At 59.6% G+C, this 19,301-nt stretch overlaps 1 protein-coding gene across 7 annotated transcripts in view; it reads right to left on the reverse strand.

The window, feature by feature from the left end:
- The window catches only part of RAB11FIP5 (RAB11 family interacting protein 5), a 45,392-nt gene extending 27,083 nt beyond the window's left edge, over nucleotides 1–18,309 (reverse strand). For all 7 annotated transcript variants that reach the window (XM_059470946.1, XM_059470945.1, XM_059470944.1 and 4 more), the window contains exons 1-2: nucleotides 17,907–18,309; nucleotides 738–1,177 (exon numbers count right to left, since the gene is read on the reverse strand). In XM_059470946.1, the coding sequence (XP_059326929.1) occupies nucleotides 738–1,177; nucleotides 17,907–18,283 (817 nt within the window). In that variant the 5' untranslated portion in view covers nucleotides 18,284–18,309. The remainder of the gene's footprint in view (nucleotides 1–737; nucleotides 1,178–17,906) is intronic.
- Nucleotides 18,310–19,301: the final 992 nt, after the last annotated feature.

The raw sequence follows: 19,301 nt of genomic DNA on the forward strand, positions 1-19,301 counted from the left end.
CCCAGCCCAGCCCAGCCTAGCTCATCTCAGCCCAGCCCAGCCCAGCCCAGCCCAGCCTAGCTCATCTCAGCCCAGCCCAGCCGGGCCCTCCTGGCAGGGACTGCCCCGAGGGGCTGAAAGGAACGGCCCTGAGGAACCCCCAAATCCTGGGAGCTCGTGGTGCAGGATGGAAAAGCAAAATCTGGGACGTTCCTCCCATTCTGGCAAACACCTCAGCGCCAGCACACAGGTCTTGGGGGATTTGTCACCTCTTAGTGACATCCTGGAGCAAAGGAGACTCAGGGGGCCCTTGTGGCTCTGCACAGCTCCTGCCAGGAGGGCACAGCCGGGGGGCCGGGCTCTGCTCCAGGGAACAGGGACAGGAGCAGAGGGAACGGCCTCAGAGGAGCCTCAGGGTAGGCATTGGGGACATTCCTCATGGAAAGGGCAGGGATGCAGTCCCCACCCCTGCAGGGATTTCACAGCCCTGTGGCTGTGGCACTTGGGGACACAGTGAGTGGTGGCCTTGGCAGTGCTGACAGAACAGTTGGACTCCATGATCCTGGAGGGCTTTCCCAACCTGACCAATTCCACATTGCTGGTTCCACATTCCACATTCCTGGAACTGGAATCACCAATTCCCCACTCCCTGGCTCTGTGCTGGGTCAGCAATCAGTTAACAGAGCTGCAAGGAACTCTCAGCAGCCCCTTGCAGGGAAAGGAAGGGGAGCAGGGGGGATTATCCCTGATCCTCTTACCAGAGCGCTCGCTGGACAGGCTGCCCTGCCTGCTGGGGGACCTGGGCACCTCGGGCATGGGCGCTGCCAGGCTCAGGCTGGCAGAGGAGATGGTGCTGTCCGAGCCCAGGGACGTGCTGGACTGCGTCAGCGACGACCGCCGCAGCTTGTTCTTCAGGAAGAAACCCTTCAGCTTGGACTTCTTGCCCCCCAGCTCCAGGTCATCCTCCATGTCCAGGGCTGCCATGCTGCTGGGGATGATAGCAGAGGCCGACTCCAGGTCGTATTTCTTCTTGCCCGTCACCTTGTCCTTGAGCTTGCCGAAGGGCGAGCGCGCCTTGTCCTTCATGGACAGATCGAACATGCTGGCGGTCAGGCTGTGCCTGGTGAACTGCAGGCTCACCAGGATCTCACCACGCTCCTTCTCCTTCTTCCCAGCCTTGGAGTGCAGCTTGTACCACCTGCAGCCACAGGGACACACAAGGGAAGGGCCTCTGTCACCTCTCAGAGCCACAAGCCAGCAGAACTTTGAGGAGAGAAAGCACCAGTGTAGCCATGATACTTTCTGAAAAATCCTTTCCTTAGGATTTTTTCTCCTGAGAAGCTGAGAGGCCTCAGGAACAAAATGTAAACAATGGTTATCTGCTGCTGTGGAATGCAACAGGTAAATCTTTGATTGGTCTCGTGGCCGTTTCTAATTAATGGCCAATCACAGCCCAGCTGGCTTGGACTCTCTGTCCGAGCCACAAACCTTTGTTATCATTCTTTCCCATTCTATTCTTAGCCAGCCTTCTGATGAAATCCTTTCTTCTATTCTTTTAGTATAGTTTTAATGTAATATATATCATAAAATAATAAATCATGCCTTCTGAAACATGGAGTCAACATTCTCATCTCCTTCCCTCATCTTAAGACCCCTGCAAACACCATCACACACCAGGGACATCCAGCACGAGTTTCTCCAGGGAAAAGTTTGGAAAACGTTGGAAATACGCATGAGGTTTGGAGTCCCCATCCCTGGAGGTGTCCAAGGAATGCCTGGATGTGGCACTCAGCGCTTTGGGCATTGGACTCAATGACCCAGGAGGGCGTTCCCAACCTCAGTGATGCTGGAATTCTAACCCAAGTGTCCCAGATAGCACCTAAACCCCAGTCAGAGACACAAACACCCCACACAGAGGTGGCACACAGGACCTGAGCCCTCCCTGGTATATTTGGGAGGTGGCACACGGGACCTGAGCCCTCCATGGTGCACCTGGCACATGGCACACAGGACCTGAGCCTTCCCTGGTGCACCTGGCACATGGCACACAGGACCTGACCCCTCCCTGGTACATTAGGGAGGTGGCACACAGTACCTAAGCCCTCCCTGGTGCACCTGGGAGGTGGCACAAATGACCTGACCCCTCCATGGTGCACCTGGGAGGTGACAAATGGGATCTGAGCCCTCCATGGTGCACCTGGGAGGTGGCACACAGGACCTGAGCCCTCCATGGTGCACCTGGGTTGTGGCACACATGACCTGAGCCCTCCCTGCTGCACCTGGCACATGGCACACAGGACCTGAGCCCTCCCTGGTACATTTGGGAGGTGGCACACAGGACCTGAGCCCTCCATGGTGCACCTGCAGCCCCATGTCCATCCCTGCCCTCACCCCAAACCCTGCCCTTCCACTGAACAGCCTGGGAACCAGCAGCTCACTGAGCCCTCCAGGCAGCTCTGTGACTCTGCAGGCAAAGCTGGGAGCTGTGTTTGGAAGGAGACAAAGCCACCAGCGTTTTGTGCTCGTGATTGGAATGTCCCAGAGCCAGTGACTCAGGGATCCTCTCAGCAGAGACTGACCCAGAGTGGCAAAGGAGCTCAAGAGCATCCATTAAATCAGCTTCCTGCCAGACCTGCTGTGTCTCACAGCAGCAAAGATGCTCAGAGCTGCCTGGAAGTGTCCTTGGATCAATGCTTTAAAGGGTGATGCATCCCAGGAGTTCTCTGGGGCAGCAGCAGCTGCTGAGCAGCTCCAGCCCCACCCAACACAAGCCCACCCTTCCCAGGCTGCTAATCTGGGGGCAATTCCCACATTCCCACAGCAGGCTCCAGAAGGAGCTATTGGCCATGCCCAGCACAAAGCTCCCACTGATTCCTGAGGATTCCTGGGAATGCTTCCCACTGTCCCACCCCACACAAAACCCCTGACACAGACATCTTTTATGAAAAATTCTTTCCTTAAGATTTTGCCTCGCGAGAAGCTGAGAGGCCTCAAGAACAAAATGTTTATCAGATAATCAAACAATGATTATCTGCTGCTGTGGAATGCAACAGGTGCATCTGTGATTGGTCTCATGTGGTTGTTTCTAATTAATGGCCAATCACAAACCTTTGTTATCATTCTTTCCTATTCTATTGTTAGCCAGCCTTCTGATGAAATCTTTTCTTCTATTCTTTTAGTATAGTTTTAATGTAATATATATCATAAAATAATAAATCAAGCCTTCTGAAACATGGAGACAGATCCTCATCTCTTCCCTCATCCTAAGACCCTGTGAACACCGTCACAAAACCCCTGACACAGACTTTGCTCTAAAGCTGCCTGTGGAAATGGGGAACACTGGAAAAGGCTCCAAACCATTCCCTGCACAAGGCAAAACCACCCCCAGCCTCCCTTTAGGTGCTGGTGGTCCTCAGGAATGGCTGGGAGTTGGCAGGGCATGGAGCAGCCCTAGAATGGGATGGCAGAGTGGTGTGGACTCCTTCCAGAGGGGAGGAACGGTGGGACAGGGGACACCAAAGCAGAGACACACCCAGAGCCACCCCCTGGCTCTCCACTCCCACATTCCAATGGGGCAGCACCAAACACAGGCCTCCAGGGAACTGTTCCTTCCCAAAAATCTGTTCCTCCCCAAACATCACTTCATCCCCATGGGATGCCCCATCTCTGCCAGTCCAGCACCACTCCCAGGGGTGCAGCAGGATGAGCAGGAACCCAGCACAGCCACAGCCCTGATCCCACCCAGATCCAAGTATTAAATGAATTTCTGATTAAAATTCCCCTTAACAAGGCCCAAGGAAAGCTGCAGCTCAGGACAGATCCTGTTTCTCCAATGTTGTGCTTCTGGGAGAATGGCAGGTGAAGACACTTCTGACATGCATTAACAATTTCCCAGAAAATAAAAATCCCAGGGTGTCTTGGATCCACCTGGAGGGTGAAGTCACTGAGAAGGAGAAAAATAGGGAAGGAAAATGGGATGGGATGGGATGGGATGGGATGGGATGGGATGGGATGGGATGGGATGGGATGGGATGGGATGGGATGGGATGGGATGGGATGGGGGCAGGTGTGACCATGCTGGAATCACCAGGGTGAAGAAAAAACTGGAGCTGTTTTTTCAGGAAAAAACAACTCCAGGAGTTGCTGAATTTCTGCCAGGGCAGTTATCACAGGCTGGATGAAGGGAGGAGCTGGGAAGCCTGGGAATGGCACAGCTCAGCCTGGAAGTGCTCCAGGCCAGGCTGGACAGGGCTTGGAGGAACTGGGACAGGGGGAGGTGTCCCTGCCCATGGGACAGGATGCTTTTTAAGGTCCCTTCCAACCCAAACAAGTCTGGGATGCCATGAAGGGGGCACAAAATGCCCTCATTCCCTGGTAAATATCCCAGGGGCACAGCTGGCAGCACCCAGGTCCCTCAGCACACAAGGACAGGAGGGACAGAGCCTGGGACTTTGCTGGGTACAGACACAGAACTCAATCCCAGTGAATCCACTCCCATTCCCACCATTGACTTATCCCGCCCCAATCACTGCAAAACTTTCAGTGCTCAGGTTGCCAGCTTGAAAACAGCCAGGCAGGGGAAAAAAAATATATCCATGGAAAAAGGCAGCCCAGAAGAGGCTGAGCCCCTGGGATGGGATGGGATGGGATTGGGATAATGGGATGGGATAATGGGATGGGATTGGGATAATGGGATGGGATAATGGGATGGGATTGGGATTGGAATGGATTGGGATGGGATAATGGGATAGGATGGGATGGGATGGGATGGGATGGGATGATGGGATGGGATGGGAGCAGCAGCAGGTGCATCAGGAGAACACTTCCCAAGGGATTGGAGGGGAAAAGGCTGCCTGGAACATCCCCAGTGCATTTTCCATTTAAAGGAAGAGCTGGAAGCAGCTCAGGAGGGAAGGGCTGCAGCAGCTGGGCAGGGACAGCCTGGGGGGCTGAGTCACTGCTCAGGAAAGACAAAGAGCTCCTGAAAGGAGTTTGTGTGCCTTACATCATCCCATGGAAAAAAACAGGGAGGACCTGAGGGGATTAACACAGGGAAAGGCAGGAGCTCCCCTGGAACAGCCTGGATGTGCCCCCAGCACGCCCAGCCCCGTGAGCATCCAAGGGGATTTGGGGGCTGAGCCTGAGCTGCTCCAAAAAGCAGCTGTTCAAGGCAAATCCTCTGCTCCTGCTGGCACTCTGGAGCTATTTCTGGTTCCCAAGACCTCATCAGCAGTCGGGGCTACACCTCTAACAGGCACAGGGCTATTTTTAGGCTGAGCTCTCAGTTTGTGGCACAGGATGAGGGTTTGGGAGGATCCAGCTGCTCCATGTCCAGTGCTTGGGATTTTTGTGAATCAGCCCCAGAGGAAACAGGAGGTGCAAACTGCTGGGAAGCAGCAGGACAGTGGGATCAGGGAGGGAGCAAGTCCCAGGCAGCAACTCACAAACTCCCACAGCACCTTTCCACCAGGAACCCCCTCCCACAGCCCCGGGTTTCCCAAATTCCTTATAGGAGCTGCCCTGGGGGGAAGCTGGGAGGGGTTTCTGGGCTGGGGCCACCCAAGGTCACATCTTGGACAGGAATACGATGTTTTTTTATGGGAATAGGCAACACAACACACCTGGGAAACAACCATGAGCTCCCTTTTCCAGGTCTGAAGGAGCAGAACTGGGTTACATCAGCCAGCTCTGGAGCAGGGGAGGGAGGGAGCTGTGCCAAGCACATCCAGCCCCAGGGATCCACCAGGATCTGCTGCCTGGGGGGCTGGGAGGCCACAGCTGGGACCAGCCCCTCGCTGCACAGCACACCCAGGACAAGCCACTCACCCCCAGCCACCTGCTCTGGGGGGCCCTCCCAAGGTCTGGAGGGGTCCCAGCCCCACAGAGCCTTTGCAGGTCACAAAATTTCAGTTAAAATGCAGTGAAACCCTGTCCAGAGCCAGAGCTGGTGGGGAGCAGGAGCAGCATTGCTGCAGGTGGGATGTGTCCCGGTCTGTGCTGCTTCCCTGCTCCCCAAAGCTGGGATGTGCTTCCAGATGTGTCCCAGTCTGTGCTCCTTCCCTGCTCCCCACAGCTGGGATGTGCTTCCAGATGTGTCCCAGTCTGTGCTCCTTCCCTGCTCCCCACAGCTGGGATGTGCTTCCAGATGTGTCCCAGTCTGTGCTGCTTCCCTGCTCCCCACAGCTGGGATGTGCTTCCAGATGTGTCCCAGTCTGTGCTCCTTCCCTGCTCCCCACAGCTGGGATGTGCTTCCAGAGGAGGGAACCTCCTGATCACCATCCGCTGCTCCACGGGGAGCTGCTCCTTTTGCTCCTTTTCCCCCAGCTCCTGGCCCCTGCCCTGCCAGGGGATGTCCTGCTGACACACCGAGACACTGGGGACACCTCCAGGGTGACACATCCATGGGACATCTCCAGGGTGACACCTGCAGGGTGACACCTGCAGGGAATGGAGAGCTCAGAGACACCTCCAGGGTGACACATGGAGAGCCCAGGGAGGACACCTCCAGGGTGACACATCCAAGGTGACACATCTAGGGAATGGAGAGCTCAGAGACACCTCCAGGGTGACACCTCCAGGGAATGGAGAGCCCAGGGACACCTCCAGGGTGTCATATCCATGGGCCATCCCCAGGGAATGGGGACACCTCCAGGGTGACACCTCCAGGGCATGGAGCACCCAGGGACACGTCCAGGGTGACACATGGAGAGCTCAGAGACTCCTCCAGGGTGACACATCTATGGGACACCTGCAGGGAATGGGGACAGCTCCAGGGCGACACCTCCAGGGCATGGAGGGCCCAGGGACACCTCCAGGGTGACACCTCCATGGGACATCTCTGGGGAATGGAGAACCCAGGGACACCTCCAGGGAATGGAGAGCCCAGGGACACCTCCATGGTGACACATCTAAGGTGACACATGCAGGGACACCTCCAGGGTGTGGGGACACCTCCAGGGTGACACCTCCAGGGCATGGAGCACCCAGGGACACGTCCAGGGTGACACATGGAGAGCCCAGGGACACCTGCAGGGTGTCACATCCATGGGACACCTGCAGGGTGCCACCCCCAGGCAGAGCAGCCGCAGCCATTTGGAAGGCACAAGCCACAAGCTGGGACATTCTCTTTGCTGCCAAATGTGCATTGTCCCTGTGACCCTGCACAGAGGCAGCACTGCTGGGGTGCATCCCCAGAGGGAGGGACCCCAGAGCTGTGTTCCATGAGGGCAGGGCCTGGAGAGCAGCCCAGGGAGGCTGAGGGGGAGGAAGCAGAGCAAACCCAGCCAGGAGAGCCTGGCAAGGGGAAGCTGCTGCAGCCCCTGGGGAGGCTCTGAGGAGGCTCTGGGGAGTTGGGGGGCTCTGAGCCCCCATTCCTGGGCTGTGCCTGGATCAGGAGCAGCCCCATGTGGCAGAGGCTCCCCAGCCCCCACGGTGGGGCTGTGCACACTCACCTTGGTCAGGGTGGGTAATGGCACAGCCCAGCCCTGCCAGACAGCCCTGAATGGCTCTGCTCCTCCTGCTCCCCCTGTGAGGAGAGGAGCAGAGCCAGGGACAGCCTGGGGAGACAAACCCAGCTCTGGTTTTACATCTCCTGTTGCCAGGAGCAGACACAGAGCTCCCAAACCCACAGCTGCCCTTGTCCTGCAGCATCCCTGCCCGAGCCAGGGGCAACAGGAGCACAGGAATGTGGTTATGGGGGAAAGAGACCCCACAGAGGATGAGGATGGGGTGATTTGCTCAGGGAAAACACCTTCCCTTCTTATCTGTGCTTCATCCTCCCCTGGGCAGCAGGGGACAGTCCAGGGGGGCACGGGGACACCCCTGGCCCATAAACATTCATGGAGCTACAGGGGAATGCTTGGGCACTGCTCTCTCCCCACCAGTGAGAAACCTCTCAGGGTTTGGGAGTGCTGGGCTGGCCATGAGCAGGACATGGCATGAGCAGGACATGGCATGAGCAGGACACAGCCAGGATCTCTGGGATGGCATGAGCAGGACACAGCCAGCACCAATGGCATAAGCAGGTTATTCCCAGGGAGGATATGGGTTATTCCATGAGCACATGGGTTATTCCAGGAGAACGTGGGTTATTCCAGAGAGGACATGGGTTAGTCCAGGAGAACATGAGCTATTCCCAAGAAGGAGATGAGTTATTCCCATGAGGATATGGGTTATTCCAGGAGCACATGGGTTATCCCAAGGAGCACATGGGTTATTCCAGGAGAACATGGGTTATTCCAGAGAGGACATGGGTTATTCCCATGGAGAACATGGATTATTCCAGGAGAACATGGGTTATTCCCAAGGAGCACATGGGTTATTCCATGAGCACATGGTTTATTCCAGGAGGACATGGGTTATTCCAGAGAGGACATGTGTTATTCCCATGAGGATATGGGTTATTCCAGGAGAACATGGGTTATTCCAGGAGAACATGGGTTATTCCCATGGAGAACATGGATTATTCCAGGAGAACATGGGTTATTCCCATGGAGAACATGGATTATTCCAGGAGAACATGGGTTATTCCCAAGGAGGACATGGGTTATTCCAGGAGAACATGGGTTATTCCCATGGAGAACATGGATTATTCCAGGAGAACATGGGTTATTCCCAAGGAGGACATGGGTTATTCCAGGGGCACATGGGTTATTCCAGGAGAACATGGGTTATTCCCATGGGGATATGGGTTATTCCAGAGAGAACATGGGTTATCCCAAGGAGCACATGGGTTATTCCAGGAGGACAAGGTTATTACCAAGGAAGACAGGGGTTATCCCAGGGAGGACATGGGTCATTCCAGGAGGACATGGGTCATTCCAGGGAGGACCACCTTTGCCCACTGATGGCTCTGGCTAGGCTCCCCAAGATTCTCCTCCAAGCTCCAGCTGAGCTGTACCTCCAGTGCCCCAGCAGCCCTGCTCAGCACACCCTGGGCACCAGGAGCTCCAGTTCCCCTCTCAGACTGGTCCCAGTGCTTTGCCAGCAGGGAGTCCAGAGGAGTTTCCTGAGGAAGTCCCTTGGTGACTCCTGGGGTTCAGGGATGCACCAGAGGAGGAGGCACAGCTGGAGCATTTCTGGGGCACTCCCACTTCAGGTGCTCCCCCAAAGGCTCCCCAAAGCACTGAGCACTGTCAGGGCAGGCCAGGCTCACCTAAAGCAGCAGAAATCCTCCTGCCCTGCCCAGCTCAGAGCTGCAGCCAGGCACAGGCACATCCCAGAGGCTCTTCCCAGCCTGCTCCAGGCTGGCATTTCCTGCTGATTCATCCCTGCAGCAAGGCAAGGTCAGCCTGCCTGGCCAGGAGAGCCCCCAGCCTTCAATCAAGGATTCAGCTGGGCTGCCACAGAGCCAGAGCAGGGCAGGGCATGGAGAACCAGCCCAGGGCAAACAGAGAACCCAGCCCCTGCTGGCACAGCCCCCTGAGAGCCCAGCACAGGCACATCTCCCTGCAGAGAGGCAGCTGGGCAGGAGGAAGCTCCCCTAGCCCAGAGGGGAAGCACAGGGTGGAAAACAAGGCAGCCCAGGGGAATTCTGTGCTTTTCTGTCTGGTTTGTGTTCCTGCCCCAGCTTCCCCTGCCAGGGCTGGTTTTGGATGGCTGATGCTGCAGGTGATCCCTGCGAGCTGCTGAAAGCACAGATGGAAAATAAACACAGGCTGATTCCCTGAGGATGGAGCAGCTGAGGTGGGAAGTTCATCTCTCCAAATGCTCTTCCCAGAAGTGCTCACAAACAAGGCTGAAAGGAACCAGCCCCAGCTGCTCACACAGCCAGAGCCCAGCCCTGCTCCTCCAACAGGCAGAGCAGGAGCTGTGTGGAGGGGCAGGGAGCCCTGGGCATGGTGCTGGTGCTCCTCTGGAACACCAGGAACCCAGGGGAGAAAATTCCAGCATGGACTGGCACTTGCCAAAGGGCTCATCCCAGCACTGACAGGCCAGCAACAGAGGTGGTGTAACTCCAGTGGGACTCAGTGGCAGAAACAGCCTGAAAAGCAGGGAAAAGCCAGCCCTACTGGTGTGCCAGCTGCTGGCTGTGCCCAGGGATGGGACAAGGCCTGGCACAGTCACAGGCAAGCAGAGGATGGCATAGAAAAGAGCTCTGAGGCACCAGGATAGGGCTGGCATGGGAGCACAGGAAGCAGCTCCATCCCAAACTATTTTTTTTGGGGATCTGAGGCTTTTCTCTGGCACAGGATGGACAGGTGGGAGGAGGGAAGGAGGGAAGATTTCAGGAGCTGTAAAACAGATTGGGACAGCAAGAGCAGGAGTCAGGATGTGACCAGCCCAGCTGGATTTATCTGCTCAGCATCCACAGTTTGTGTCCCCCAGCTGCCTCCCAATAAAGCACCCAGTGGGCACCCAGTGACCTGAGCTGCCCTGACACACAACCCAGGGGACAAGGTGACACTGGCAGTGCTGCTGATCCCTGCCCTACCCACGAGAGCCCAAAGTGAAACCAACTGAGCTGACTCTGTGAGACTGCAGAGCACCAGGGGCTGCTGCACAGGTCCCATGGGGGCAGCTGCTCCTGGCAGCCCCTCCAGGGCACGGGGGGCACAGGAGAAACACCCTCTGCTGTGGATCCTGGGGGCACAGGAGAGACACCCTCTGCTGAGAATGCTGGGGGGCACAGGAGAGACACCCTCTGCTGAGAATCCTTCCCACTTCAGGCTGAGAGAGGCACCAGGGCAGGTGAACACACAGAAACAGCACCCAGGGGCTTGGGAGTGCCTGTTCTCCAAAGGGACACCAATGCCAGGGCAGGGACACAAACCCCAGGGGAAGGGACACCAACACCAGGGCAGGGACATCAATGACAAGGAAGGGACACCAACACCAGGGCAGGGACATCAATGACAAGGAAGGGACACCAACACCAGGGCAGGGACATCAATGACAAGGAAGGGACACCAATCCTGGGGCAGGGACACAAATGACAGGGCAAGGACACCAACCCCGAGGCAGGGACACCAACCCCAGGGGAAGGGACACCAATACTGGGGAAGGGACACCAATGCTGGGGAAGGGACACCAGCCCCGGGGAAGGGACACCAGTGCCAGGAAAGGGACAGCAACGGCAGGGGAAGGGACAGCAATGCCAGGACAGGGACACCAATGACAGGGAAGCAACACCAGCCCCAGGGCAGGGACACCAATGATAGGGTAGGGATACCAATGACAGGGAAGGAACACCAATGCCAGGGCAGGGACACCAGTGCCAGGGAAGGGACACCAATGACAGGGAAGGGACACCAATGCCAGGGCAGGGACACCAATGACAGGGGAAGGCACACCAGCCCCATGGCTCCACACAGCCTAAAGCACCAGCTACAGCTGCTCTGGGAGCAGGTCACCAATGCCAGCACAGGGACATCAACACCAGCACAGGGACACCAACCCCAGGGCAGGGACACCAAGCCTGGGGTAGGGACACCAACCCCAGGGCAGTGACACCAGGAGAAGTGACACCAATGCTAGCAAAGGGACACCAATGCCAGCATAGGGACACCAGCCCCATGGCTCCACACAGCCTAAAGAAGCAGCTGCAGCCCCTCTGGGAACAGGTCACACAGGGATGGCTCATCCACCACGCCAGCCCCTGCTCAGGAGTGAGTCAAACACAAGGAAAGGGAAAAGGGAAGGAAGGAATGCAGAGCCCAGCAGCAGCCCCACTCCCTCATCCTGCCTGGGCTGGTCAGGGAAGAGCCCCCTGGCAATGCAGAGCTGGGGAGGAGCCCCAGGCTGCTGCTCCAGGGATGGAATTCCCAAAGGCCATGTCCTGGGCAGGCCTTGATGAAGCAGGAGCATTCCAGGGCAGGTCTGAGCACAACTCAGGCAGGCACAGGCTCTGACAGGCCCCAGGCACAGAGAGGGGCTCAGTGCCCACCTGGCACTGCAGATGATGCCAGCTTCCCCTTGGGCTCCTCCAGCACTGAGCAGATTCCTCCGGGAGCCACAAGGAGCATTCCCCAGGAGGAGGGGAGCAGAGCCCTCCCTGCACCAGGCTCTGGAGGGATGGGAGGGAGCGGGGACTGAGCACAGCTGGGCTCAGCACAGGCAGCAGCTCCAGCTGCCCCAGGCCTGCAGCTCTGCACCAACAGCACTGAGGGCTTTGCCCAGGTTTGTGCTGCAGGTTTTTCTGCAGCTGGAGGCACTCAGGGCCCTGGAAAATCCACGTGACACAGTGAGAAGCCTGAGTCTGCAGCTTTTTGGGCTGGAAGATGATGGAGGGTGATGGGCCAGTGCTCACAGCCACCAACACACCGATGTGCCAGGTTAGCTAAGCTGGGAGCAGACCACTCAAACATCTAAAAAAATGAGAAAAGCAGATTTTCCTGCAGGAGAGCAGAGCAAGGGCCTAAAACTCCTTAAACCAGCAATGGCAGCTGGGTGGAAATGGGGTTAGCTGGGCAGGTAGGAGCAAAATTACACCCAAAATTACACTCAAAATTACACCCTGTGGGGCACCTGGAGCCTCTGCCCTGGGCTCCCAGCTGGGGCAAACACTTGCCTGGGGTCAGCTGGTCACCAAATGTGTTATCCTAGTTCTGGTCACCAAGGGTGTTGTCCCAGCTCTGGTCTCCGCGGATGTTATCCCACCCTGATCACCACAGATCCATCCCACCCTGGCCCCCACTGGTGTCACCCCACCCTGATCACCACAGATGCCACCCCAGCTCTGGCTGTCCCCCTGCCCCCACAGCAGAGCATCCTGCCCCAGTTTTTGGCAGCAGCAGCCCCTCCTCCCCTGCAGCATTTCCACACTCCAGGGCGTTTCCTGCCTCAGAGCTGCATTTTCAGCCTGAACCATCCCAGCTCAGGGCACACCAGGAGCTCCCCGGTGCTCTCCTGCCCCCCCACAGACCCTCACCAGCCCTGCTGGGCACTCTGCCTGCCCTTGGGTGCAGAGCTGCCACCCCAAACCCACCCCAGAGCAGCAGTTTCCTCCCCACCCCAGTGCAAGGTCTCTCTCTCTCCTCGGGCTAAGGACAGGCGTGCCAAGGACAGAGCTGCAGGGATTTGGCCTGGGCTCAGCTCCCCGGGGAGCAGACAGAGCTCCAGCCTGGGTGTGACAGTGTCCCCTGGCACCAGGAGCCAAGGCCAGGCTGGGAATGGAAAGCAGGACCAGGTCCCAGGGAGATGGCACAGCCCCGAGGCTGCCACAGCCCCATTCCACTGCTAATGATCTCCTGATCTTCATTAAACCAGGGAGGGAGGGAGACCCCACGGGCAGAGCGTGGGCTGGCACAGCTCCAGAGGGGCTGGGGAGGAGATGGGAGCGGCTCCATGCCAGGGGGAGCACCAGGACAGTGCCAGGGAAGCAAGGAGGGGACAGGATGGGTCCCACCAGGCCAGCAAGGGACAAGTGCCTGGTGTGGGGCTGCTGGCAGGGGTTTGGGACCATCCTTGGCTCTGCGGGAGCCTCTCAGCCCTGCAACACACTGAGCACACGGGCAGCACCCATCACTGGGCAGGATGGGCCCCTCTGGGTCAGCCCTCTCCTTCTCCCAGCCTCCTGCCCATGCTGGGACTCCTTCTCCACTCTCTCTGTCTCCATGGCATTCCCCCAACCCAGGAATTCCCTGTTCCTTCCCCAGAGGAGCTCCTCCATCCCCACATGGAGCAGAGAAGCCCTGGTGGCCCCAGGGAGCTGAGCTGGCCAAGTTTGGCAGCCAAAGGAGAGGGTTAGGGCCCTGTGCTGGGGGAGAGGGAGGGAGGGGAGCCCCAGAGCCCCCCAGAGCCCCCCCAGCAGCAGCTGCCCCACAGCTGGGCAGGAAGGGGAACCAGAACAGGGAAGTGCAGCACGGAAGGGCTTTGGGGAAGTCAGAGCTGAGCTAATTCTGCACAGGGAACAACTCCCCCAGACGAGTTCCCTGTCAGAAGCAAGTGCAAGGCACTGCAGGAAGAGCAGATCAGGAATCCTGACTCCTGCTGCACCCTCACACACAGACCCCAAACCCTGGGGGTTGAGCCCTGGGGCTCCCTGCCTGCACCTTCACCCTGTCCCATGCCCATGGGAGATCTTTGGGACAGGGACAAATGGAAATGGTTCTGCAGAGAGGGAGGAACCAGGGAATGGCCACTAAGGGCTTTAGCCAGCCCAGGACACCTTGGACCTTCCTCCTGCCATCAGCCTCACCCTGCAAATCAGGGAATTTTGGGTTCCCAGGCAGGGAGATCCAGGGCCCAGCCCTGCAGGTGTTCCCTCCTGTCCCCTCAGTGTCCCTTCCCCTGCTGCTCACCTTGTGCCAAGGGAAAGGTCCCTCTGGAGAGGGACTGGGGACAAGGGCTGGAGGGATAGGGCACAGGGGATGGATCCCAGAGGGCAGGGCTGGATGGGATATTGGGAATTGTTCCCTGGCAGGGTGAGCAGGGGCTGGGCTGGAATTCCCAGAGCATTCCCAGTTGTGGCTGCCCCTGGATCCCTGGCATTCCCCAAGGCCAGGTTGGACACTGGGGCTGGAGCAGCCTGGGACAGTGGGAGGTGTCCCTGCCATGGCAGGGGTGGCACTGAGTGACTTTTACAGCCCCTTCCAACCCAAAGCACTCCAGGGTTCTCAGCTGATGGGCTGGGTGTGCAGGGGACAGTCCCTGGCTCACTGCCACACCACAGGATGAGCCCCACGGGGGACTCCAAGGGCATTTCCTGGATGTTGGGAAGCACAAGCAACACCTGCCTTGTGAATTCCCAAAAATCCCTCTTTTCCTGGGCTGGAGCCTGGCTTTGCACAGCACAGGGAGCTGCAGGATCAGCTCAGGGGAGGGAGGTGAGGACCAGGAGAACCTCCCAGGGCTCTCTGGATGCCCAAAGGCTCCATGCAAAGGGGGAAATGATGCTCAGAGCTTGCTTTGCCTGCCAAGCCCGATCCCCGGAGCTGCCTGAGCGTGGGACAAACCCTGGGACGCCCAAAAAGGCCATGAGAGCTCTGAGGCTGCTCTTGTGCAACTCCAGGAGTTGCTTTTCCCCTGACAAAGCACTGAAATGGCCCAGGCTGAGCAGCTCGTAAACACCCCGGCCCCCCTTCCCGGGGAAGAGTCCAAGCTTGACGGAACATTTTCCAGCAGCCGAAAATAAGGACAACAATTATCACTGCTCGAGTTCCTGTGCAATAAAAACCTGCAGGGAAACGAGAGCAAGGTCAGCACGCTGACAAGGGATGCTTTGCTGGATCAGGCTCCCCCTGCCCTAGCAGAGGGCAGGGCTCAGCCCCACAACCTTGTTATCTCTTCAGCACAGCCCTGCCTGGGCCCTGCAGGGCCAGCCCCAGGGTGGGAGCCTCTGTTTGTTTTGCTCTTTCTAATCTGGGACTCGAAGTTTCCTCCTGAACAAAGTTATTTCCAGACATTGGAGCTGGCTGGGAGCTCCCAAAGAGTCAGAATCCCCTAAGCTCCCTATGATCCTTCTCCCACCCAGCTGGGCAAGCTCCAGCCCCTGGGATTCTCCTCCAAAACCCAGTGTGGCCCCTCCAGGCTGCAGAGGGGCACAGGGTAAGAGCTTCCCTCATGTTTTCCGTGCTCATTTCCATCCTCAGGGCCACAGGTGAAAACAGAGTTTTAAAAGCTCCTGCGATCCTGAATGCCTCAAGGGGAAGTGAATTTTCCTTATGCAAGCAAAGCTACAGGAAGGGAGGGAAACAGCAAATGAGAGACTCATGGAATGGGTTGGGCTCCAAGGGACCTCAAAGCTCATCCCAGTCCATCCGTTCCCCTGTCCCAGGTGGATCCAAGCCCCAATGCCCAACCTGGCCTTGGGCACTGCCAGGGATCCAGGGGCAGCCACAGAAAATCTGGGAATTCTATTCCAGCCAGCAATTCCTTAGCAAGATCCCAGCCCAATCTCCCCTTTCCCAGTGGGAGCCATTCCCTGGCTCCTGTCCCTCCATCCCTTGTCCCCAGTCCCTCTGCAGCTCTCCTGGAGCCCTTTCAGGGACTCTGAGGATTCCCTGGATTTTTCCCTTCTCCAGGGAACATTCCCAGCTCTGTCAGCCTGGCTCCAGAGCAGAGGGGGCTCCAGAACCCTGGAATGGTTTGGGCTGGGAGGGACCTTATTCTCTCCAGGCCCTGGAAGGTGCTGGAAGGTCTCCCTGGAGCCTTCTCCAGGCCCCTGGGTCTCTCCAGGCTGCAGGGTTGGTGTCACGGGGTGACGCAGGCTGGACATTGCTCCCGTGGGATTAACAGCCCCTGACGGGACCTTTGGGACTCCAGGAGCCAGGAGCAGGCCCTGGCCAGGAGCAGACCCTGGGGGGCTCCACAAAAACCTCTCCCAGGGCAGGGCTGTCCCCAGCCAGGGGGTTTTCCCACATCCCCGGTTCCAGCAGGCCCCAGGAATGCCGGCCCAGCCTCTGAGCCCGCCCAGCTCCGGCGTTTTGCTAAGAAAAGCAGAATAAAGCAGGATAAGCGCGGGGGAGCTGCCAGCCGTGTCCCCGGGGCTCCTCACGCCTCTCCCGGCCCACGCTCCCCTCTGGGCCCGCCAGGAGCCTCGGGGCTGGGGAAATGCGTTTGCTCCACAGGGAAAGTTCCCCCAGCCCGTTCTGCTGCTGATTTTTGTGGCTGTGAGGGGAGGGAAGGAGGGAGGGAAGGAGGCTCCCTGCGAGGCCGCAGCTCCGGGCAGCGATCCAGCACAGCTGCCGGGTTCGGGGGGCCAGGGGGGCACTGCCAGCCCTGCCCCAACAACGCCCCCAAAACTCCTTCCCTGCAGGAATCCCAGCCCCATTCCTGCCCCTCTGTGCTGGAAAACAGTCTGGTTGTTGTAAACCCTTCTGGGCAGGGAGGAGGAGGAGCAATTCCCTCCACGCACAGGGTGCAGCACGGGGTTGGGGTCTGCACCCCAAACTGGGGACCCTTCATCACAAACCAGGTGACAACGGGGGGGCTGCAAAGCCACCGCAGCCAACAGGGACACCTGGTGGGACAAACCACCAGGGGACAAACCACGAGGTGCAGGAGGGACAGAGCCCTGGGGATGCAGAGGGACGGCGGGCCATGCTGTGCCTGTCCGGGGAATGGATGCCCCGGTGCCCTGCCCGGGGGATGGGTGCTCTGGTGCCCTGTCCAGCACGATTCCCTCCCAGGGGGATGCAGGGACCACCGTCCCACATCCCCTTCCTGGCACAGCCGGGATGTCCCACCCCTCCCGCATGTCCTTCCCGGGCATCCCCAGGCCTTGCCATGCCCCAAGTCCTTCCGGGGGGGTGACAAAGCCAGCCCGGCCTGGGAACCCCTCCCCAGGGCCACTCTCCTGCGGCGGGCACAGCCATGGATGGAGCCGGAGCCCCGCAAAGCCCAGACGGGCACGCCCGGATGAGCCACACCCCAACCCTCGTGGCACGTCGCAAGGGTGCCCATGGAAGCTGTGATGCCCTTCCTCCTCCAGCAGCCGTCCTGGGGACCCAGGGACCATGCGCTGCCCACCCTGGGGCACAGTGACAGCCATGCCATGGCACTGGGGCATTCCAAGTGCCCACCCTGGAATACACAGTGGCACAGTGACAGCCATGCCATGGCACTGGGGCATTCCAAGTGCCCACCCTGGAATACACAGTGGCACAGTGACAGCCATGCCAGGCACTGGAGGGGTCCGTGTGCCCACTCCGGGGCACACAGTGACACAGTGACAGCCATGGCAGGACACTGGGAGGGTCCATGTGCCCACCCTGGGGCACACTGACACAGTGACAGCCGTGCCAGGGCATTGGGGGATTCCGTGTCCCCCTCCAGGCATACCCAGGCACGCTGTGACACCACCGTGGGACACATGAGGATCCCAGGACACCAGTCCCCGGGCACCCGGGGGGTCCATGTGCCCACCTTGGGGCACAGTGACAGCCATGGCAGGGTACTGGGGGGGTCCATGTGCCCAGGGGCCACTCAGTGCAATCCCGGCCCCAGCTCCCGCCCCGGCCCCGCTCCCGCGGCCGCCCCGCACTCACCGCTCGTCGGGCCCGCGGCCGCGCTGCCGGGCGGGCTCCAGGGGCACCAGGGCCTGGCCCAGGAACCGGTCCATGCCCACGAGCGCCCGGTGCATCACCGTGAGCACCAGCTCGGCGCAGGCCCCGGGCTCGGGGGGCAGCTCGAAGGCACATTCCTCCCTCCACTCGGGGCTGCCGCCGCTCTTCTCAGCCACCGAGGTGCTGTACTTCTCGCGGCCCAGCTGGATCACGGTGTACGCGTCGCTGCCGCCCGCTTTGCCTTTGCCGCCGCCCTTGCAGCGCAGCCCGCGGGCCCGCACCACCGTCACCTGGACGTGCGTGGGCAGCCAGGCCGGGCAGCCCTCGGCGGGCAGCGCGGCCGCCCGCAGCAGCGCCATGGCCGGGCCGGGCCGGGCGGGGCGGGGCCGGGAGAAGCGGCCGGGCCGGGCCGGGCCCCGCTCCGGAGCCGCCGCTGCCGCAGCGCGAGCGACACCGGCGGGCCGGCCCCGCCCTCAACGGCGCAGGCCACGCCCCCAGCCGCTCTGACCACGCCCACAACGCGCTCTGCCTCCGCCCCGCTCAAATTTAGCTCCGCCCCAAACGGCCCCGCCGCGCGCTGGCCCCGCCCCTGACTCTTAACCACGCCCCACGGCGGCGCTTGCCCCGCCCCACCCGCGTTGACTCCGCCCCCAACTGCTTCGTCCCGCCCCGCCCCGCCTGGCGGCTGGAGAGGGCGGGGCTCGGGGCGCGCGCAGGGGGCGGGGCCGAGGGCGGGGCCGGGGTGACGCCCAGCCTGCTGCGGTCACACCCCTGCGGCCACACCCCTGCAGTCACACCCGGGGCTGCCACTCCCCTACTGTCGCACGCCTGCGGCCACGTCCCCTGCGGCCACACCCCTGCGGCCACACCCCTACTGTCACACCCGGGGCACACACATCGCCAGGGCCCGGGTCACCCCTGGCACCGCATCCCGAGCACGGCTCTGCCTGTCTGTGTCCCAGACCCACATGAATGAGAGCACAGGTGTGTCCCTGTGCACGTGTGTCCCTGCCCAGGTGTGTCCCTGCCCAGGTGCGTCCTTGCACATGTGTGACATGTACATACAAGCACACAGGTATGTCCGTGCCCAAGTGTGTCCGTGTCCAGGCGTGCCCATACCCGTGTGTGTCCATTCCCAGCTATGCTCATTCCCAGCTGTGTCCATTCCCAGATGTGTGTCCATTCCCAGGTGTGCCCATTCCCACATGTGTCCATTCCCAGGTGTGCCCATGTTCAGGTGTGTCCACATCCAGGTGTGCTCATGTCCAGGTGCGCCCAATTCCTACATGTGTCCATACCCAGATGTGTCCATTCCCAGCTGTGCCCATGCCCAGGTGTGCCCACACTCCACACCTGTGTGTGCCCCCCCGGCTGCCG

The sequence above is a fragment of the Ammospiza nelsoni genome, chromosome 4, assembly GCF_027579445.1.
Source record: "Ammospiza nelsoni isolate bAmmNel1 chromosome 4, bAmmNel1.pri, whole genome shotgun sequence".
Taxonomy (NCBI): Eukaryota; Metazoa; Chordata; class Aves; order Passeriformes; family Passerellidae; genus Ammospiza; species Ammospiza nelsoni.